Source organism: Camelus dromedarius, chromosome 3, assembly GCF_036321535.1.
Source record: "Camelus dromedarius isolate mCamDro1 chromosome 3, mCamDro1.pat, whole genome shotgun sequence".
Taxonomy (NCBI): Eukaryota; Metazoa; Chordata; class Mammalia; order Artiodactyla; family Camelidae; genus Camelus; species Camelus dromedarius.
Window position 1 is genome coordinate 105,615,127 of NC_087438.1, and position 23,214 is coordinate 105,638,340.

General features: G+C 49.6%; 1 protein-coding gene across 2 annotated transcripts in view; it reads left to right on the plus strand.

The window, feature by feature from the left end:
* The window catches only part of PPARGC1B (PPARG coactivator 1 beta), a 106,244-nt gene that overhangs the window by 50,479 nt on the left and 32,551 nt on the right, over positions 1-23,214 (plus strand). For both annotated transcript variants that reach the window (XR_010380397.1, XM_010989493.3), the window contains exon 2: positions 22,981-23,154. Coding sequence is in view for 1 of the 2 variants with exons in the window: in XM_010989493.3 (XP_010987795.3) it covers positions 22,981-23,154 (174 nt within the window). In the remaining variant the exon portion in view is untranslated. The remainder of the gene's footprint in view (positions 1-22,980; positions 23,155-23,214) is intronic.

Here is a 23,214-nt window from a genome sequence, read left to right on the forward strand (position 1 = left end):
GAAGGGAGAGGTGGTTCTATCAGCAAGTCCCAGGGGAAAGACGGAAGGAAGCTGGTTCATCAGAACATCCTCTAGACAGATCCCACCACACTGTTAGTAATAGCATAGTAGCTCCTTGTTTGAAAGAATGCCCCTGCACTGCCTCACTTGGCATCCATGCAACAAATGTCTGTGGGGAGGGCAAATCACAGCCCGGTTTCCTTATGCTTCAGACTCACCTCATCCCGCAGCCTCCACCTCCTGGAATCTGGCCTGTGGTCACCAAAATCATTATCAGAGACCAAGACAAGGTTGCTCCCTGGATGCGCCTCCTTCAGAGCCCACTGATTCTTATTTAAGATCGAGCCCTTAGCTTTGAAATCTGGTTGACCAATCCACTGCAGATTAGAAATGGTACCTAAGCAGAGAGGAGCAGAACTTCTTGAAGACAGCGGACTCCCAGCAGGAAGACGAGGACCCAGCTGCCAAGAGGACGTCTTGACTTTGTAGGGCAGAGACTGGCAGCTCCGACAAGCCCAGAGCCGCGAGGGGAGGGGCAGCCTGTGTCAGAGCGAAGGACCACCTGGAGAGGGTTGTGGTGAAGATGACAGTCCCAGGATGGTCACCAAACTAAGGCTCTGAGGGCCACGTCCAAGCAGTGCCTGTTTTTGCAAAAGAAGTTCTCTTGGAACCCAGCTGTGCCTGTTCATTCACGCGTTTGCGGCTGCTTTCACACTACAAGCCCAGGGCTGAGGAGTTCGTTTTATGGCTCAAAAACCTGGAATAGTTACTGTCTGGCCCTTTACAGAAAAAGTTTGCCAACTGCTGATGATTCGAGCGATCAAGGAAGGGCTAGCATTCAGCCTGTGTTAGAGCGAGACCCGGAGGTGTGAGGTCTCTCGGGGAAGGGCTTCCAGACGGACTGGCTGATGGTGCTGTCACTCACGTGTTGGTGCTGTAATGAATGAAAAAGGTTTCAGATTGTCTGCATTTCAGAGAATTACAAACTGTTAAGGCCAAGAAGGACGTTAGACAGTGTCAAGTCTGACTCTTGCCTCTCCATATGGGGAAACTGAGGCCTGGGGTGGCAAGGGGACTTCCTTGGGAGCATATGGTGGCAGCTCTCGTATCAAACTCAGGCCAGAGTGCTTTATTCTGGTTTGCTGCGCACACACACACACACGCACCCCACAAGGAAAATTCTCTAAGCAGTAAAATGGCAAAGAGATATGTTTGCCTCTTGAGAGCAATTGCTTATTTTGTCTTTCCTGTGTCTGTTGCCTTTGCATTAGGAGAAGAGGGGGCAAGGATTTTTGCTTTTCCCTATATAAGGAGGCAGTTGTCCCAGCCAGGTTCATCCCATGGCAACAGGGCTAAAATGGAAACAGGGAGCTCTGTTTAAGGCGAGCTCCCCACATGGCAGCTGCCTCCCGCCTGCTGCTGATAGAGCATTGTCTGCTGAGCACCTGCCCCTCCTGCTGTAACCAGATTGGAATGCAGCCTCCAGGGGCACGCGCTCCTGGAGCGGGTCCTTCGTGGGGGCCCTGATCCCCAGTGTGTGCTGCCTGCGCACCCTGCCTTGTGTCCAGGGCCACGGGGAGTTCACCACAGGCAGCTTGATGCGGTCAGAGGGGCAGTCAGAGACTTTCCCGCTCTAAGCCTCAGTTTCCTCCCCTGGAGAACAGGAGACTTAGAGTCAATTCTGCCTGAGAGCCCCTTTCATTCTGTTGTTCTGTAATTCAGGCACCTGTGCCTCCCTTGGCAAGGCTCTGAAACAAAAAGGGTTTTGTTTTTATTGTAGCATGGAGGTTAAATGTCACGGCATAGGGAGTCACATTTCCTGGGTTCCCATTCCAGCTCTACAACTTATTTAGCTGGGTTTCTCCCATAGGAAGTTAGCAAACCTCTCTGGGCCTCAAGTTTCCTCATCTGTGAAATGGTGCTAAAAGGGAACAAGGTACCTGCAGCTGTTGTTTGGTTCAAGTGTAAGGAGGAGAGTTACTCTAGACGGCTGTCAAGGTCTTTTCCTACCTGGGGTCCTGTGGTTCTAAATTCCAGAGCTCCAGCCTCTCAGGCAGGTATCCCCTCTGCCTTGGTGTTGACTGGGGAATTTCCAAAGCTCAGGACACTCCCCAGCTCTGGAAACCTGATCTAGAGATTAGAGGCCTGGAGAAGGCATTTGAGGAGAGAGGAGCTACGGGGAGTTTCCAGGGCACTGCAGGCAAATGTGAGTCCAGGTGTGGGTGCCACATCCCTGCCAGCCAGCTTCCCCAGGCAGAGCAGTCCAGGAGCAGAAGAGCCTCTGAGCAGGATGAGGTCACAGCATCATGAGGCCTGGGATGCCATCACTTCAGTCCTACACCTCTGCTTTCTATAGAAGCATCCTTCCCTTGTCTCCTGTTTGGGGATGACTTTTGGAAGGGATGGGAGAGAGGGAAGGGGTAATTTATTTTAAGCAGTATGATGCAGTGATGAAGAATCTGGCTTTGGAGTCAGACAGCCCTCAACTGGCTGGGGAACCTCACTGGGCCTCCTCAGTTTCCTCCTCTGTAAAAGGGAAATAATAGCAGCTCTCAGGATTGAATGACATAATGCATGTCAAGAGCTCAGCCCATTTTCCCACACAACATAAACTCACTCAGTAAAATCTGAAGAGTGCCTACTATGTGCCCATGTGGTTAGAAGCAAGACAGACTAGTCCCCAGCAATCAGGAGCTTCCATTCGAGGTGGGATGGGCAGATAACAAAATGCATGAACAGAATGGATAAGTTTATTACAGACAGTGATGTGGGTCATGAATAAATAAGATGCAGCAATGTGATGGAGAATATGCCAGAGTGGGGAGGGGTGGCCACTTTATAGTGAGTAGTCAGGGAAGGCCTCTCAAAAGAGATGACATTTGGTGTAAGTTTCAGGAAGGAGCCAGCTGTGCAAAATGGCTTGTGCAAAGGCCCTGGGGCAGTGACTAGTTTTTGATCACTGATGTAAAGAATACCAGGATGGCAGGGTAGGCGTGATGAGCATGCAAGAAAGAGAGGATGCTGGCCAGGAAGGCAAGGGCCTTTTAAACCATGGATGTTTGGATTTCAACCTAAGCGCAATAGGAGAATCTTTGGAGAGTTTTGAGTAGGGAGTAGGTGACATGGTCTGATTTACATTTTTTTAAAGATTATTTTGGCTACTGTGGGGACAACCAGCTTAGGGTGGGATGGGCAAGAAAGGAAGCGGGAGACCTGTCAGGCAGCATTGTGAAAGTCTAGGTATGAAATGGTGACAGCTAGTATGGTGACTGCAGAGATGAAGAGAGGAGTGTGTATTTTGGACAAGAAGTGGACAGGACTGGCTGATGGATTGAATGTGAGGGTGAAGGAAAGGAACCCCAAGTTCTGCTTCTGAGCAGCTGGGTGAAGGATTTGCCATTAATTGACACTGGGAAGTCTAAAGAGAAACTGGCTGGGGAACAAATAGAATTCCATTTGCACACAAGTTGCACACAAGGTTGAGATGCCAATAAACCACCGAAGTGGAGATGTCAAGGAGGCAGGATTTGAAAGGGCCCCTTTGCAGAGCAGTCGATGACACAGCTCATGCGTGGAAGGACACAGCTTGCTTTGAGCTGAGGCAGCCTGAGTGCATATCTAGCCGGGGCTTAACCCTCTGCCAGCCCTAAGCTTCTGGATTAGCTTTAACAGCTTCTCTCACTCACCTAACAGCTTTGCATGACCCACATCCCTCCCTGAGTCCCCTGATGGGCTCAAAGCTGCCCAAACCCCTCCTCTAGAGGACTCCTAATAGCACACAGGCCGAACCTTGGGCTGTGTTGTGTCATAGCTCAAACCAGCTACCCTAAAGAACATTTACAGAGCATGCCAGGCACTGTGTAAAATGCTTTACAGCTGATCTGCTTAGTCCCAGGAGATAGAATTCAGAGGTCTGTGAACTTGGATGGAAAAAACAAAGTTGCATCTTTATTTTTACTAACCTTCAACTGAAATTTAGCATTTCCTCCCCCTTATGAATGTAGGTGACAAACTGTAAAAGTATTAGTGGTACCTGTGATTCTGTCACCAATGGAAATCACAGATATTTTCATATCACATTACAGTTATTTCAGATACCTAAAAATATTTATGTTCATCACTATTTTGAAATTACTGATGATGATTACACTTGCTACTAGATCTTATTTCGTATAGTAATGAGGAAGCATGTTGTACTACTTAATATAAATTTACTCTTTAATATTTTATAATGTATTTTTATATTATTGGTTTCCTTTCTAATCCTATGTTTCATTTTCTGCTTTTAAAAACATTTCATTTGTTTTATGGTATGCATTCATGAACATTCTGAGAATTTGCAGGCTCCACCAGATTGCCAGTAAAACCCATGCATGACTCAAAAAAGGTCAAAGACTCCTGCTTCACAAGCATGATCTTATCGTTCCCATTTTACAAATAAAGAAGCTAAGGCTCAGAGAGGTTGAGTATCTTGGCCAGGGTCACACAGCTGGTTGAGTGACTGAGCCCAAATTAATGCAGATCTTTCTAATCTCAAAGTCCCATCGCTTAACAGTCCCATTGCCGCCTCCCAAGTAGTAAACCCACAATCAATTTAAACAGAATCCACAGCACAGAAGCCATTCTTACTTTATCCAAAAAATATTAGTAGAGCTTTTACCTTCTAGTCCCTAGCCATGCCCTCATTTTTTTTTTTTTTTTTTTTTTTTTTACAACAGAGGAAGTCTCCCTTACCATTGAAGTGATTTAACTTTCTGTTATGCCAGATCTTGGAGGGGAAACGTAGCTCTGAGAAGAGGCACCACGCCTGGCCTGTGCCTTTGCGTATTTCCCAGCCATCCCTGCACCCCTAGACGGAGAAGCACACCTCAGCTCGGCTGATTCTCATGCTGCCTTGTAGGCAGGCAGCCCCCGAGCAAATGAGAAAACTGAGGCCTCTGGCTGCCAGGTGGCTCTGGTCCCAGAGCTCCAGCCGATGCACTTGTAGTTCTGGCTCTTCCCCGATGCAACCTTGGCCCTGTTCCAGCATCACTTAACTTGGTATTGTGATCTCAGGCACATTATTTACCATCCTCGGGACTCAGTATCCACACCTTTAAAATGGACTGGAGAGTGTCTGCCTGTCTATTTTGTTGGACAGTATCAATGAAATGACTGTCAAGAGAGGCTCAGCCAGGTTGTGATTATCATGGATCAAGGTTACCAAGTTCTCCAAGGTCCTCAGGCAGGGATGGGTGTGAGAGGGTGGGGACACCCTTGCTGCCTGGGAGGTGAGGCGGGACCATCACCAAGGCCAAGAGCCAAATCTGACCTCAGCGTCCAGCGTCAGCCACAGCGCAGAGCTTCCTAGGTGATCAGTCATGGGTAGGGAATGGGGGGCAGATTCCCTGCCTCTGTCCCTTCCTCAGAGCCCCTGCACCAGACTGGTGGGTTTATTTCATGCACCTCTATATTTAATAAGCAGGACTCATGATGAGGTTTGGTGACCTCAAGGCCCAAATGGACTGTCTGCTGGCATAAGCGGTGCTTGAGTCACTTCCCAGGGATGAGTGCTGGGCAGGTTTCCAGGAGCTGAATTTACCCTCTGATTCTCTGCTTTCCTCTTCTCCTCCCCACCCCCAAGCTCCATTTTAGAGTTTCCAACTTCCCTGGCTTCAGGAGGCCATGGACCAAGATAGGAAGCAAAACAGTCACTCATTTACCAGGCCTCTCCATGCCCCTACCTCAGCAGAGGCTCAGGCTCAGTGTTCGGGGAGACCCCAGAGGACCAAGACACTGACCGAGGCCCTGGGGTTCCTGTCTGGCTAGGGGCGCCCATGTGTATGTGCACACTGAGGATGCAGGATGCAGGCTCAGTGGCCTAAGTGCCCAGAGAGATGCAGGCAGAATGTGGTAGGGATGGAGAGAGGATGGACGAATGGGGGCAATCAGGTCAGGCTCCATGGAGGAGGCAGCATATGAATTGGCCCTTGAAGGAGGAGTTGAAGCATGTATATGATTATATAAAAATAAAAACCTTCAAAGAGTAAAAAGGACATAAAATAGAAAGTAAATATTCTGATATCTCTTATCCCCAATCACCTCCTTATTCTTGTTCCCCTCAAATTCCCCCAAACTCTTGATACTTTCTTTTGTGTCTTTCTAGCAATAATTTATGAATGTATGAACCATCTGTCTATCTTTCCATCCATCCATCCATCATTTAAAAAAAATACAAACAGGATCATGTAACATTAACTTTCCCTTTTTCTTATAGCCCAGCTTGGTGACCTTCCCACAGTAGGGCCCATGGGGGCGGGTGGCTCTGACTCACAGCGTGAAAACACTGATGGTCCTTGCAGGTGTCTGGAAGGGCGTGGGCAAGATGAGAAACCCCACAGTATGTATGAAGAGCTCTGGCAGGGGCATGAGGGAAGCAGTGTTGCTGCGGGGTCAAGAGCCCTGCCTGACTTTTGAATTCAGAAGCTCTGAAGTCAAATCCCAGTTCCAACACTTTGTAGCTGTGTGACCCTGGGCCAGTTTCTCCATTTGTCTGAGTTTCAATTTCCCCACCTTCCCAGTGGCACTAATAACACCTCCCTTTGCGACTGTCTGGGGACTTGCTGGGAAAGCACTAACTACTCACAGAGGTACCCAAGAAACAAGAGCAGCTGCCTGTTTTTGCTGCCATCACTGTTGTGTGTCAGCCAGGACAGGGGGCAGCTGAGCCTTGACAGGTAGGGCCAGGTGCACATGGGATGTTTCTGGAGTGATATTTGGAGAGAGGAGGACCAGCCTCTGAAGCTCTGAATCTTAATCGATCTGAAGCCTTAAAATAGCCTGGAAGTGCAAGAACGACAATAAATAAATGGGTTCCGGATGCTTTTAAATCTTGGCATTTCCTGATCTCAGCTCAGCTGGTCCAGACAGCTTCATCAGCGTTTACTGCCGAGGCCGGCGGCGAGCACCTCCCCTGGCTGTTACCCAAAGCTGCTTTCAAGAAAATCTGATCTAGAAACGTTTGGATCTCTGGCGCCGGGCCTGCAGGTCATCGATGGAGGTTGAGGGTCAGGCAGCCCTGGGGTTTGTCGTGTGTGTGTGTGTGTGTGTGTGTGTGTGTGTGTGTGTGTGTGTGTGTGTGTGTGTAATAGTTAAAGCCTGCGGGATAAGGTGAGAGGGAAAGGGAGACTTCCTTGGATGAGGAGGTGAGATGGTTGCCAGGGATGGGGTTTATTCATTTACTGTCCAAGTGTTACTTTTATTAAGCACTTACTATGTGCTGAGTTCTAGGGACACAGTGGTGAGCACTAATAAAATGTCCATGCAAGTAAATGTTTAATTACCAACTGTGATAAGCTTTGAAGGCTCAGGACCTGTAGAAGGCTGTGAGGGGGTACAACAGGGCTCCTCGTGTGGTCTGCATGGCTCAAGGAAAGCTTCCTCGAGGAGGTGAAGAGTAAAGGATATATACAAGATAACCAGGTGGAGCATCTATGTTCAGGATGATGTTCCAGGCAGAGGGAACAGCATGTGCAAAGGTCCTGTGTGGGGAGAGATCCTGGAAAGAGCCAAGGGTGGAGAGACCAGTGAGGTCAAAAGTTGGGTAGGAGGTAGGTTAATACTGTGAAACGATACTGGACAGGTAGGCAGAAGCCAGATCACACAGAACCTTACAGGCCTCGGGAAGGGTTCTGCTCTTTGCCCCACAGGAATTGAGGGCAAGCAGGGTCTTAAACAGGGTCCACTAGGGTCAGATCTGCATCTCAAGAACTTCGCTGTGGCTGCTGGGTATCCAGCATCCTGGAGAGGGTGGAGTGGAAGCAGGACGCCATGGCTGCCAGAAAGATGTGAGTTGCTGGTGGTGTGGACTGGGTCATTCAGAACTTGAAGTGTTAACGCAGTGATTGGGCATAGAGGAGGATCTGGAAGCCCAGAGGCCTTCATCTCTTCCAGCAAGTGCTTCAGGTCTCCTGTGTAATAATCTCAGGAACAGCCATTATCTTTTGAGCACTTACTTTGCACCAGACACAATGCAAGCCCTTCTCATTAAATCCTCGTAAGAACCCTAAGCCTATGATTATCCCCCATGTTACTGAGGCTCAGAGAGGTTAAATCACTCAGCCACAGGCACACAGCTCAGCCCCCAACTGTTCAACTGCTCTAGGTTGACAGTCCCCTAGAAGGGTGTCTTCCAGTCAAATTTGACCCTTCTCGAGGCTCAGCCTGAGCCCCTGCCTTCTGTGCTGGTTGCTCCAGTGACCCTCAGCACACGTCCACCCTGACCATAAGAACTAGTTCAGAGCTGGGCTGGAAAAGCATTGTCTCATGTGACACGAGGGGACACAGCCCAGTGGTCCTTGCTCCCCCATTCCTCCCAGCCCTCTGGCTTCTGATGTGAGCTGAAACGGCTGGGTCTCTGGGTTTCACATGTCGCCTGCCTCTTGGGGATTCAGATGATCTCTGCCACTTGTTTTTATTTTGCCTCTTTATTTCCTCCCTTCTCTTCCTTTCCCTTTGCTCCCACCCTGTCCCCATCTGTTGCTGCCCCATGGGGGTCTTTCCCTCACCTCCCACATGTGCAGGCAGGACTTGAAATGGACGCAGAGGCCTTCTTCCTTTGGGCCTTTCAGGAAGGAAAGAAACTAGCAATTTGGGCAGCCGTTACCTGCCAGGCACTCGGCTAGGCCGTTGGCTTGTGTGGTCTTACGTAACGCTCGCAGCAGTCCCGTGAGGTGTACACATCGTTACTTCTGCTCTGCAGATGGGGGCTCGAAGGATTTAGGTGCTGGACCCAAGGTTACATGTTACAAGTGGTCTTCTGGTTTAAAATTTTTTTGCTTCCCAAACTTTAATGTGCATATGAATCACCTAGGGATCTTATTAAAATACAGATTCTGATTCAGAAGGTCTTGGGATTCAGTGTGAGACTCTGCAGAATTTAACAAGCTCTAAGCCCAGGCTCATGCTGCTGGTCTGTGGACCACACCTTGAGTAGCAGAGTGAGGGACTAGCACATCTCCCACGGGCCCTACCATGACGCCATCAAAGACACGCATCACGTGACATTTCCCTCAGCGCTCGCCACCTCCATCTCCATCTTTCCCCCTTGTTAGGAATTACCTGTAGGGCACTTGAGGCTTTCCTACTATGCCCAGGATGTCACAGCCTGACCCTGCGTGTCCCAAAGCTGCATTTGATTGACCATGGACCCGAGACTGGCCAGTTTTGGAATTTAGGGGAACTGAGGCTCAGAGAAGTAGAGGGACTTATCCAAGATCTCATGCCAGTGGTGCCAAGAGTTCAAGGTTGTGGCTCCTCATCAGTGCTCCTTATCTTCCTTCAACTAATTAGTGCTCCCTGTTTTCCTTCAACTAAGTCAGAGGTCTTGGGGTTCTAGTCCTGTTCCTCTCTCTAACTTGCTCTGTGACTTTAGGCAAGTTACTTCCCCTCTCTGAACCTCAGCTTCCCCATCGGAAAAATGGCTTAACCTCTGCCCTCTTATGCAGATCAAATGGGAGAATATCTGTTTTACAGAATAAAGGATTTTTATGAGCCCCAAGACCCCCAATCCTAGCAGGGTGGGAGAAACACAGGAGGTTAGAGATGTGGGTTCAGGTGGCACCGACTCACCACTGGGATGGCGGGAACTTCACTCTGCAAAAGATCTCACTGTTCTCTCTTGGAGAGCTCTTCACTTCCTGCCTGTTTCCTGTCAGGCTTGGGTGATAATCAAACATTGTCAGATGGCTTCCCTTTTGTAGTTCAGGTGCCAATTATTCCACTGTTAGGGCGCTAGCCCAGGTTGGGCAGCCCTTGGCAATACCACCCCGTGGGGCACCTCCTTGTTACTTGAGAAGAAGAGGGTGGAAATGTATGCTTTGTCTGACACAAATTCACTTTAAGTGCCTGGTGAGGCAGGCAGCTTCACCTATGGCTGGAAGGAGCCAGTGCCTGGGGCATGGGGGACATGAGTGAATGGACCCTTGCTGACCACATGACCAGGGAAGGCCTGCTGGGGCTGGAGAGAATCTATTTCCCACCAGCTTTATCTGGGAGCCCATGGGTCTGGATTTCTCATCATCTGACCACTGTGAAATTTATTTCCTTAAGGGAATAGACGGATGTGGAAGGACGACCCCCTCACCCCCCCCAGGAAAGGCGGGTTCATGAGAGGGAGACCTTGCAGGCCTCACAACAGTGTGAAGCAGAGATGCCTAAACTGACCTTGGGAAACAAGAGCTCGACTCGCCGCCCCACCTCCACCCATCCCACAAAGTTAGTGAGCGCCTGCTCTGTGCCAGACGCTGTTCCAGGTGCTGGGATTCAGAAGAGGACAATCTGGGATCACTGCCTTCGTGCAGCTTGTATTCCAGTGGGGCAGGCGGGGAGACAGACAGCGCCTGGGTTCCTGGTGTGGATAACACAGGGGGATGTGATCCTTAGTGAGCCGGGGGATGAGTGTTGGGGAACGCCTCCCTCACTGAGCGCCGGTGCTGGATAAATGGCCTCGGATATGGAGCGGGGTATCCCAGGTGCAGAGCCCAGGCCAAGAGGGTTTTGTTCTAGGAGAAGCAGGCCACTGTGTCTGTGGCACGGGGAGGTAGGAGAGCCCAGGAAATGCTGGGAGAGGAGGCAGGCCCAGTGAGGACTTGGGGTTTTTGTCGAGGGCTGTGAGACGTCAAGGAAGGCTTTAAGCAGGAGGGTCACGACCACCCCGAGTCTCGGCTGTGCTCCAGCTCCCTGGGGACGCTGGGCCAGCCCCAGCTTTGGCTCTCGTCTCTGTGGTCTACGCAGCAACCTGTTACCTGGGCTCCCTGGGCCCATAAAGACTCTCAAATGTTCACATTCTGCTCAGCAAAGCATGTTACCTCCCTGAGTTCCAGCTTCTTCAGCTGTAAAATGGGGAAATGGGGGACTACCTACTGCTGGAGCTGAGTGGTGGGCACCCCCTACTTGGGAAGTGGCCTCTTAGTCTGAGGAGTCAAATGAACCCCGTAAAGCCTTTAAATTGCTGATGCAGTAGCGGGTATGAATAATAGGGACAGGGCTGTTGGTGTGGGAATATATAGAAGTCGTGTGCAAAATATGTCACTGTATTTCTTTTTTAAAATTTAATTTAATTTTATTAAAAAAATTTTTTTTGTCACTGTATTCTAATATTGTAAGAAAGAGACAGAAACTTGGCTTTTTCTGTATTTGGTTTTTGCCAAGCTCATAATGTTGAAGTCATTTAGGTTAAATAGGAGTATGATGGGTTGCCACTGTATGGTTTTTAGTTAATAAAAATAGAAAAGCTAATTAATTAACTGCCCCGTAATACCTCCCACTTCAAAGCCCAGGGTGCTGGCGGGCTGTGGGGGTGGAGAACGCGCAGGGGGTTCCCCAGGGAGCCCAGCGTGGGAACCACAGGACCAGATGGGCTGTGGGGCCCCTCCCGGCTCCCCTCCCACGCTGTGCAGCAGCCCCAGCAGGGGCAGTGGTGGGTTGAGCGGTGCTGAGTCATCTCTCCCTCGGTGGGTTGTGCGTATTGGCTGACAAGCCGAGGCTGGTATATTGGTGCCTGAGCCCTGGCTTGGCTTCTTGGGGAGCTGACTTCAGCCCTGTCCACTGAGCTGGGGGATCCTCAGCTCCCCTCTGCTCCTCCATCCACCCCGCAGTCCCCTCTCTGCTCACAACCCCCAGGACCCAGCCACCTCAGGGCTGCCCTTCTGGAGCGAGAGTGATGCCCCGCGGGCTCCCTGGCATGACGGCACGACTGCAGTCAGGCCCGGGCAGCTTTGTGCTGAAGATGTGAGCTGGCACCTTGCTGGCCCGATGAGCGTGACATTTCCTCAGATGCCACGAAGGGGCTGCCTGACCTTCACTCTCCTGCCAGGACCCCCTTTCTGCCTCTTTCTGGGTTATATATAACAGTGTTAACAGGCAAAAGGGCTTATCAGCCGAGCCCTGGCCCAGCTCCCTCGATGTCTCCTGCCAGCCACGACAAGAGACACATAAATAGAACCAAAGACCGTGGACACCGTAGGACCCCAGAGAACATCTCCAGACAGAGTGTGCCGGGCATTTTATTTTAGGTCTTTGGGACTTTTTAAACTTTATTTTTATTTTATTGTGGTAAAATATTCATAACCTAAAATTGGCCTTTTTTCAGTGTGCATTTCTGTGGCGTTAAATACATTCACAACATTGTACAAACATCACCATTATCCATTTGGAGGTACTCCTTCATCTTATACCTGAGATGACTGTCACAAGTCGGTCCCTCCTCCCCTGCCCTCAGGCGTGTTTGGATTTTGAGGGAACCCCACAAATTGTGCCTGCTAGGTTATGATCCCACAACGTGATTAGGCAGCCAGCGGTCAGGCCTTCCAGCTGTGTGGAATGGGCACTTCCTAAGGCTAGCTGTAGCCCTCTGCCTGCCTTCCCACTCAGGGTAGGCGTCGGAATAGGAGGGGATGTCCTTCTTGCGGGGAGAACCGTGAATCTGCTCTAATCGCTCTTCTTAAGCAAAATCTATTCATTTAACAAGCTTCACTTCTTTGATTATAAATCAGGCAAGAGTGTTGCAGCGTACCTCAAAACTGAATGCCACTCACCCCTCTGTTGGACTACTCAGTGCCTTTGTAATGACAGTTCTTCACGTACAGACAGCGCTTTCGAGTTTCCCAAACACTTTCCCAACCCAAATACTCACTGGACAGGGCTGGGACAGTTCCAAAGCAACAGGAGGGTTGTGGGCTCCATTGTAGAGATGTGGAAACTGAGGCCCCAGATTGAAGGGATCTGGGGATGAGATACGGTAACTCACCATCTCATTCCACTCAGGCAGGAATTAGGGTAAGACAAAGGAGACATTTGGCTTAAGAATAAAATTTAAGGAGAGGCCAAGAAACCCAGTAATCAAGATAACTCGTATCTTAATGCAACATTTAAAACTGTAATAATCAATGCCAAAATATACATTTTGAACATAATACCAAATCTTTAAATAAAGGCAGGAAGAATGTTGTGCAGAGCCAAGTAGGCACCTGAAGCAAAGGGAAAAATCAGGACCATTGACCCTCTTTTTATGTAGAATTTGGACGTTTTGCTCATCATGGATTTTTTTGGCATTCATTTTGGTCATTTTCATACTGTTGCATTAAGTATGATCTGTCTTGATTGTTGAGGTTTTTGGTGCCCAAGGCGAGTGCCTCATCCCGGCCTTGATTCCACCTTCCAGTGTCTGTGCATGACTGACAGAGGACCCCCATCCCGTGTCCCCAGGCTTCAAGTTGTCGTATGCCAAGGCCTTTCAACCACTGCAGAGGGTGGCATTTGATCCCTGCAGTCTATTTTTGTGCCTGCCCTTCAGCGCCTGATAAAATACGGCTCTGGGTAGAGCTGATGTGTTGAAATGGTGAGTGTCAATGTCAGGTGGTTTGTGTGATCGTATATCTTCATTCTTGACCTCTCGAAGGGGCCTGGAACCAGGGAAGAAAAGGCGCTCTCGGCGCTTTTGCCCGCACAGAGTTGGACAAAAGTTGAAATTGTTATCTGCTAACTGAGGCTTCCAAGCAATTCGGCCTTGTCTTGGGACTGTACAGAAAAAATGTCCATGTTGCATTCTCTCGCTCTTGTGCACTGCCCTTTACAGTTTACAGGGTGCTTCCACCTTGATCTCATTTTGTTTATTGAGCACCTTCTATGTGCTGGGCATTGTGCTAGGGAAACAGCAGGGAACAAGACAGACACTGCCTCTCCTTACTCCTAGTTGGGAGGGGGCGGGGACAATATACAAGTAGATGAATGAAAAATGGGGAAGAGTTCTGGAGAAGGATGCTGGTGAGGGTTGCACAAAAATGTGAATATTCTTTTTTTTTTTTTAACATTTTTTATTGATTTATAATCATTTTACAATGTTGTGTCAAATTCCAGTGCAGAGCACAATTTTTCAGTTATACACGAACATATATATATTTATTGTCACATTTACAATGTGAATATTCTTAATGCCACAGAAATGCACAGTTAAAAGTGGTTAAAATGGGAAATTTCTTATTATGTGTATTTTACTATAATTTAAAATAATACAGAAAATGGGGGAGGGAATGTCAGAGAATGAAAAGTGCTCATTGAGGGACTTAACAGCAAGTGATGGGTAAGAGGGAGAGGGGCAGCCACTTTAGGTTACAGGGGTCAGGAAGGCCCTGTGTGAGAGGGACATTTAATCTGGGATGGGCTGATAAGAAAGGACCAGCCATGCGCAGATGAAAGAGAGAGGAGGCTTTGCAGGCCGAGGGAGCTGCCAGCACAGAGGCCTCAGGGTGGAAACTCAAGCCGAACAACGTCTCCCTGAGGGAGGCTGGTCTTTGGAGATGCAAAGAGGCTAGGGGACTCCCTGCAACTCACAAGTGTCAGCTCACAAGGGCCAGCTCTGCCTCAACCAGTCTTAACAACAAGTTCCCGCTTCCTGCGCACGCTTCGCAGTTTACAAAGCATTTTTCCTACCACACTCCTTTGAATTCCAGAGGCCCTTGAATTCAAGTGCTTAAAATTGACTGCAATTACAAGCAAACACAATGTGTGTGTGACGCTGCCCCTGAAATTCCGTCACTCACTTTCTCACTGGCGTCACAGAATATACTTCAACTTTTTACTGTTTTAAAATCAAAAACGAAACACGCATCACCTCCCCAGGCCTGGGGCAGCCTGTGCCGGCTGAAAGGTGGCCCCCCGATAGGTGCCAGGATCTCTGCAGCCGCAGTGGGGACAGGGTAGGCATCGCTGGTGGCGCCTTCTGAGACCTTGGGGCCAGGAAAGGGGAGTCTGGGCTCTGCACAGCCACCTGCCAGGACACCCAGGAGCCGTTCCACCCCAGGTAACCTCTCCTGGGCACAATCCCTAAGCTCTTCAGAGATCTCTGCTGGATAAGGAGCTGCTTGCAGGTAACAGAGAAGAAGAAAGGTGATGACTGAGTAAGATGACACCTGCTGCAGGAGAGACTTTCTCCCTCAGTTTCCTTATCTGCAGAGTAAGAGCGTCATCTTGAGAAGTATTTTAACAGGCTCTTACAGCGTCTAACCCCCTGGTTCCGTGTTCTGGTAGTCCATTGTAAAGATTTATTTCCTGTGCTGCGCAGGCTGCAATCCATGTACGGTAGTCACCTTATCTCATGTAGGGTGGGAACTACAGCTGGGGGTGGAGGGGGTGTGGAGGGCTGGGGAGAGGAATTCCTAGGGAAAAGTTAGTGAAAGCACAGAATCATAAAGCATAACACCTTGCACTGTGTTTTAATGAAGCCACGTGGCATGTACGTTCCTGTTGCCAGTCTTTTGCTGTAAGGTGGCTGGTGCTGCCGGCACTAAAACCCCAAGCTCTCTCTCCTGCATAGTCCACACCCCCAGTGCCAGGGCTCCTATTTCCAGATGGGGGATTCATTCCATTGGATTAAGAATTTAGACTCTCATCACGCAGTCTAAGTGCAGAATCCCTCAGGTTCTTGCCGACATCTTCCTCATCTTTTACCATTAGCTCACCCACATGTAATTTGACAGCAGGGTTTTGGTTTTGTGTTTTTTTTAAGCAACTTGACTTTTTTTTAATCCTTCCACAGCCTTCTACTTAGTATCCATTGCAGTCTTTTCTTTTGTACTCATGCTTTTTGTTTATAAACCATTTCATTCAAGTTTGTGATTATAGTAACAGCCGCGGAGGCAGCTGTGTGGGTGACCTGGAGGGTCATCTCTGAGGTTCTAGGTGCCTTGGGCCTTAGTGATGGGCATTGTTACAGGAGGAGATGGAGAATTTTGGTTGACCCTGTTGGCTGGTTAGAGGAACGTCTATTGTACCGAAGACCTGAAAGGGCCTGGTTAGGATGAGGTTTGCTGGCAAGTAACAGAAAACCACCTAAAATGACAAAAAATTCAACATGCTCCAAGTCGAGTCTTCCCTCACATCCTGAGGCAGGTGTCCCTGGGCCGACAGGCACATCACAGTATCAGGGACCAAACTTCCTCCATCCTCTTGTCCCACCTACCGCACAGAGCTGCTGTCCCATGGTCACTGGCAACTGGTCGTCCTCCCTGGTTGGCTGGGTGTGGCCTGGCCTTGTAGCCCAGTTCTGAGCGCTGGACCCATTTTGCTCTCTGTGCTGGAGGACCCACTCTCGCCAGACCTGGTGACCTTCTGTCGGACGGATCACCTTACAGTAAGCCCTGAGCAGGCAGCTGCCTTACTGGGGCTCGGGGCTCCACTGCAAAGGGCCGAGCATCACTGAGTTTGTGCTCAGCGGGCCTGGGGCCAACGCTTCTGCGTGGAAGGCACCTCAGATAACCTTTTGAGGTGCTTAGCCTTGAGTGTTTTGGGGGAGAGATCCTTTCAATGGTCTGATTTATCTCTAAGCTCAGGGTGTTTTGTTCTTTCAGGCTGATCTCAGAGTCCCTGCATTTTCTACTTATTTTTGCTAGAGCTTAACTTTGTGTCTGTGGCTCCTGATCTTATTTCAGAGAATGCTGTAGTATTTCTGTGGGGACTAAAATCAATTGCTTTTCCTACTATTCTCCTGGAAGCCTCTTTAGGAGTTTTTTACTAATTTGGAAGACAGTGGGAAGGTTAGACTTCTTTTTTTTTTTTAATGTATGGAGATGAATCAATCATAACTTTTTCATTGGTAGGTGACAAACTCCAAATGGTATGTAATCTGGAAAGGGGACTTATTCACTCACATTACTGTGGAGTACCGGGAATAGACTGGCTTCAGGCACAGCTGGATCCAAGCGTTTAACTTATTTTTGGGGGACTGCATCTCTCTGCTTCTTGGCCCTACATTCCCCATGCCTCTTCATTGTCAGGCAGACTTCCCAGGGAGAGGCAGAGATGGCTGTCAGCCTCTCCACAATTAATCAACCAGCCGAGCACCCTTGTCCAAATGCACCAGCAAATTCCTGGTGTTCACTCTGATCCACTCCTGAACCAGCTGCTGTGGTCACTAGGATGAGGCCCTTTAATTAGCCAGACTGTGCTTACCTGCACTGTCTGGTTGGAGGGGAGAGATGGCTTCCCCAAGAAAAATCAGGGGGCTGCCACCATTAAGAAGGGAAGTGGGTGGGAGGAGAGAAAAGAAAACACTTGTATAATGAAATGGCTTTGCGGGGACTTCCTGAGTACTTACTTTACTTCCTTCCTAGAAGGCAAGTGGAGGCACAGGGTCACAGGTCTAGACCAGGCTGGGTCTCTTGGGTTAGCAGTGGCTGCTGAGGCTCCATGCTGAGAAGGCTCAGGGCTCAGCAGGAAGCAGAGCCATGACCAGTTAGTGGTATCAGCCATGGTTACGGAGGCGGGAAATGTGACCCCAGTGCCAGGTACCTGCCACCCTGGCAGATCTCCTGGCCAGTCTAGGCATTCCTGAGAGTAATTTGGGGATAACTTGCCCCAAACCATCAAATACAACTTCTTGTCAGTGGAAGAGGCTCCACACTGGCAGTAGAGAAGGTGTCCAATGTAGACAAGATGGTGGTCCAGAAGTTTGGAGGCCTGGGTGGGGGCCCTGTTCCCTGCCCTCCTGGGCCAGCCCGGAGAGAGCCAGCATGGTCTGGCTGTTAGGGCAAGATCATTCCTCCCAGAGAAACTACGAGCAGTGTTAACGCTGGACCGGGAGCTGGTGGAGGTTAAAGAACACAGGACTGAGGGAGCAAGTAGGTTTAGGACTGAGGGGATGGGTCAGAAGATGAGTTCATGAAGCACTGACCCGCTGAGAGGCCCCACTTTCCCATCAGTCAGGTGGGGACATTGACCACTGCCCAATTCCTGCATCTTAGGAGGGTACCAGTGAGACTGTAGCTGTGAATGCCACCTATACATACTGTATTTGTGACCGCCATTCATGGGGTGTCTGACTCGTGCCAGGCTCCTGTCCTCTGTCATTTTATCTTTGTAAGAACACTGTGAGGTAGGTTTCTTTTTAATCCCCATTTTGTCAATAGAAACTGAGGCAGCAAAAGTTAGGTCCTGATCCCAAAGGATTGGTATTAGCCAAGCCAGGCCCAGCCCTTTGTCTTCTTGTCCAGGCCTCTTTCCATGCCAAGAAAGACCTTCTCTCTGCACCTTTGTCTCCCCCTCTGTCAATCCATTCATTTATTCTACCTAAATGTTCTGCCAAAGTTTATGTGGATCTCAGAAACTAAGTACGTACAGAATTAATTGTATCAATACTTGAGCAAGAATGTTCCTTTGGGTCTGTCTGTTTGATGTTCTCTTTTCTGGAGGGGTCAGTGAGCACCAGAGAGGGGAGGTGACCCCCTGAAGGATGCAGAGTGGGTACGTACGGGCTGGCCCAGCACAGGTTCTATTAGTGCCGCCACCCCTCCCCGCGCCTGCTTCCTTCTACTCAGTAACTCTGAGAATGTGCTCTGGGCCAGACACTGAGCTAGGCGATTTGCTGATTGTAGTCAGGAAAGTGGAACTGCCGATTTTTCCTGAAGTTGCATTCTTTCTTAACAAGGAATCGATTTCCGACAAGATACACAGTGAAGCCACTTATGTGAATCTGGACAAAGCACCATTAATCCACTGCCAGGAGCCTTTATCTGCCTGGCCTGGGGCAGCCACAGCCCCTTCAGATCAGGGGTGTGGTGTTGCTGGAGGAATGGGTACAGAAGGCTCAGCAGCCAGAGTAGGGGACCCCACGACAGGGATGTAGGCAGACTTGTGGTGGGGGCCACATGGAGCTGGTGCACACACAGCACATGTGGCCCCAGTCCTGTCCCTGCTCAGCCACAAACTAGCCCTGTGACTTGGGTCTTTCGCAGACCTTTTCCAAAGCTCTGTCTCCTCATCTGTAAATGGGAATAAATGGGAACGTTCCTTCTCACTTTCAGAAGCAGGATGTCAGACGATTGCACAGGCTTTGTAGGAGCGAAGAGACTTGGAGTTTGAATCTCAACTTCACCTTTCTGGGATCCTGGGTATTAGGGGTTGAATTAAGTCCAAAAAAAAAAAAAAAGATATTTTGTAGTCCTAAACCCCAGTACCTCAGAATGCAACCTTATTTGGAGATAGGGTCTTTAGAGAGGTCATCAAGTTAAAATGAGGTCACTAGGGTGGCCCCTCATCTAAGGGGAAATTTGGACACAGACAAGCTCGCATAGAGGGGAGATGCTGGCAACAGGCGCAGGGAGAAGACAGCCATCCACAAACCAGCCAGAGAGGCCTCAGAAGGAGCCACCCCTGCCAGCATCTTGGTCTCAGACTGTTGTTGTTCTGTGCGCTGTGTCACAGCGGCACCAGGAAACTGATGCAAGCTACTGGATCTCTGAGTTGCCTGATTAGTAACATGGGGACAGTGACACGTGCCCTGCAGCATTGTTATAAAAATGTGATGAGAGGATGCATATCAGGCACTTAGCGTGGCTCCTGGCGTATAGAAAGTGCCTAGTAATAGCAGTGGCTTAGCCTGGGCTGTGACCTCGCTGCTCCACTGGTGGGGCCTGTGGGAGGTGGCCGGGACAGAGCTAGAAGGCTTCAAGTCAGACCTTTCTAAGAGAACTGGGTCACCCGAGGCACCCCTTCAAAAGTCTCTGTAGATAAGGAGAAGGCCAGCGAAATCACTATTAATGCAGTGCTTAATGGGTTTTAGCTCGAGAGTGGCCTCAACCATAATCGACAAGGCTGCAGGCTGAGGTTTCTTTATTTTTATGTCCTTTATTTTATGTCAAAGTGGGTACAAAGTGAGAGTATGGAGCTGCTCTGGGTAATCAATAGTGCAGTAGTCATGGCCACTTTGTTTTATGAGTGTTTTGTGAAGGAGGTGGCCTGGCTTTGACGGGAAGAACAGTCAGTGGATGACCCTGAGCAAATCCATTATCTTCCTCGGGCCTCAGTTTCCTTATGTGCAAAGTGAAGGAGGTGGACCAAGCAGGTCGGGAGTTCTTAGCTGTGTCTGTGAAGGCCTAGAGGTTAAGCCTGAGTTCCTTGCACACACATGCATTTTGCACGCACATCCATAACTTTTATCTGGTTCTTGACGGGGCCTCTGTCTACCAAATCGTCCATAACCACTTGCCTGGACAGCCTCTCAGCGCTGCTGAGTTCTTGGCCAGTCTTGGGTTCTGGAACTCCAATTTAAAATTTGTTTCTAAGACTCAAGAAGCAGGTCCTACAGAGGTGGCTGCTCTAAGATACAAGAATGAGCAGGATCCGGAACAAATAGAAAGAGCTCCCCAGATTGCTTGGAGCTGGGGGCTTTGCTGGTCGGGGGGCCCCAGCTTCCCGGCATCCTTGTGTCTCTGCTTCTGGCTCTCCCTCCTGCTCCACATGCCTCCAGTGGTGTCCTCCCAGCCCCGCTGTCTGCCCCTCTCCTGGATGCTACACTGACTTAACCCATCTGCCTGCTCTAACACTGGCCCTACCCCCATCACACTTGGTGTAAAACCAAAAATCCCTTCCATCCCTACCTGATCTGGCCTCTACCTGCCTCTCTCTTCTCCATTCCACCCCTCTCTCACTGGGCTGCAGCCTCACTGGCCTTTGGTCAGTGCGCCCTGCTCTAGGCTTGGTCCGCACTTGGATCTTTGCCTTTGCAGGGTCCTGTCTGCCTGGAACCTTCTCCACATCTTCCACTGCCTGGCTCCTCCTTCAGGTCTCAGATCAGACGTCAGCTCCTCCAGGAAGCCTTTCATGACCCCCATCTAAGTAGATTCCCCTCCCTCTCTTGTCCTCCATCAGTGCACCTTTTGTTTGGTTCCTCATGGTACTAACAGAGTGTGTCATGAAATATTTATGTGTTTTCTTCTCCCACTTAGATGTTAACTCCTGAAGGAAAGAGCTGAGTCTTACATGTCGCAGTGCCTGGCTCATAGTAACATTTAATAAATGCCTGCAGGCATCATGGATGGCTCAGATTTAAATGGCTGACAGTACCAAGTGCTGGTGCAGGCACAGAGCAGTTGCAACTCCCATACAGCCACTTGGGAGAGCAATTTGGTGGTTTTTATAAAGTCATGCATACGCTTAGCATGTGACCAGCAATTCTACCCCAAGATATTTACCAAGGAAAAATAAAAACATGTCCACACAAAGACTTGTACGCAGATATTACAGGCTTATTCATCACAGTCAGAAACTAGAAACAAACCGTCATCTCTCCAGAACGGGCAAAACCACTGCACTGCACCGTTCCCCTGGGCAGGGGAGGAGGGAAGCCCCAGGAGGCGGCTGCGAATCCTCACCCGAGTGACACAGTGCTTAATATACATGGATGTTGAACACATGTGGGTTGGAGAAAGCGGGCAGCTGGGGGGCAGGCAGGCAGGGTCGGGGGTGTCCCTGGAGACAGGTTCGCTGGGTACCATGCTGCTGGCCTGAGAGCAGGGACCGGCCGCTTGGGAGGACCCAGCCCTGGCGCTGCCCGTGTGTGCAGGATTTTTGCAAAACGCCAATTAAGACATTTGACCCAAATTCGGATAAAAACCTTTTTCCTGTGTCAAGTTGAGCTAATAATATACATTTATTCATAATTTATGAGGCCTAGTAAGTGGGAACAATTAAGGAAAAGGTCTGGGCAAAACCTATTTCTCTTAAGTGTCACACAGACCTGTTTCTGTTCTCTAAGGAGGTTCCACCCATCTCTGCCTGCCATGAAACTCTGTTGTTTTTATTATTATTATCATTTTTGCTTGGAGGTACTGGGGATTGAACCCAGGACCTTATGCCTGTGAAGCATGCGCTCTCCACAGAGCTGTTTCCCCTGCTCCCCCGTTACTACTTTTTATTTGTCATTACTACTCTCTACCATTTATTGAGCCCTTATCAAGCCAGGCTAGAGCATTGCCTCGTTTAATATGAACTGTATGAGGCAGGTGGTGGTGTCCCATTTTACAGATGAGACAGTTGAGCTTCAGAGAGGTGAAGGGACTTGCCCGGTTTCACAGCTGGTGAGTGGGGACCATGACTCAGGTCTGCCATCCCGCAGTGCCTATGGTATTCTGTTTCTATGTCAGCCTCCCAGCCGGGGCTATTTCTGACTCTGCAAGGTAGTCTTTCTATTGGTAACTGTTGAACTCGGGAGACCAGGGTGAGGAGGGGGTCGCCTTCTGAGTCAGTAAGTCTGGGGTGAGGCCTGAGAATCTGCATGATGTCTAACAGGTTCCCAGGTGCTGCTGACACTGCCCGTCCTGGGACCACACTTGGAGTAGCTCCAATTCAGTTGGTGCTGTTAGCAGAGTCCTCCATGACTCCCTCCTGCGCCCCCACCACTGGTTTAGGGCCTCCTAGACCTCTTCCTGTGTGTTTGCACAATATTCTCATCCATACTATCAGGAGGAATGTGCAGCTTGAGCCTCATTCTCTTTCACATGTGGGATAATATTTTACCTGCTGATACTCTGCAGTGTAGTGTCGTGGAGAACTTACACAGCTGCCTCATTCTTTTCAGCAGCGTGTAGTATTCCATGGTACAGGTGATTAGAGTTTTACTTACCTGTTATCTACTGATAGGTGGGCTTCCACACTGTAGACATTACAGATATTCCTGGGAACATTGGTGAGTTTTTCCAGAACATAGCAATCACTCAGTGATGTCAGCCCTTGTTATTACTGCTTTTTGCTGTTTCATTTTTAATATAGAGGGATTGTTGCCTTCCAGAAGTCCCATCTCATGTGGGAGCAGTAATATAAAGGAGTAGATATCTATTTACAGGTTGTAATAAAGTTTTCAACAAAACATTTCTGGTAAAAGAAAAGAGGTGCTACGTGGGCAGGGCTTTGAGGGATGTATAGGAGTGCAGGGGAGGAGGGGAGAGAGCAGCAGGCAGGAGGATTTGTACTGCTAGGACCTGACTTACCACCTGGTAGATTCGACATTTGCAAGCGGGTGAGGCCGATCTTTACATTTCACTTGGCAAAATCGGGCCTTGGACAAAGGCAGCCAGGGGTCCAGACTGGCAGCATCATGGGTAAGAGAGTCCCTGCTTGGGTCTAGCCAAGCTCAGCTCTGACCCACCTCCTTCCTTCCTGTCTCCTCAGGGTGGGGGGTCTGGGGAGGAGCAACTCTGCGCTGACTTTCCGGAGCTCGACCTCTCCCAGCTGGACGCCAGCGACTTTGACTCCGCTACCTGCTTTGAGGAGCTGCAGTGGTACCCAGAGAACTCCGAGACTGAACCCAGCCAGTACAGCCCCGACGACTCGGAGCTCTTCCAGGTAGGTTGTCCTGGTCCTCACCGCCTCCTGCCTCGCCTTGCCTCTCTCTGCCCCTGAAAG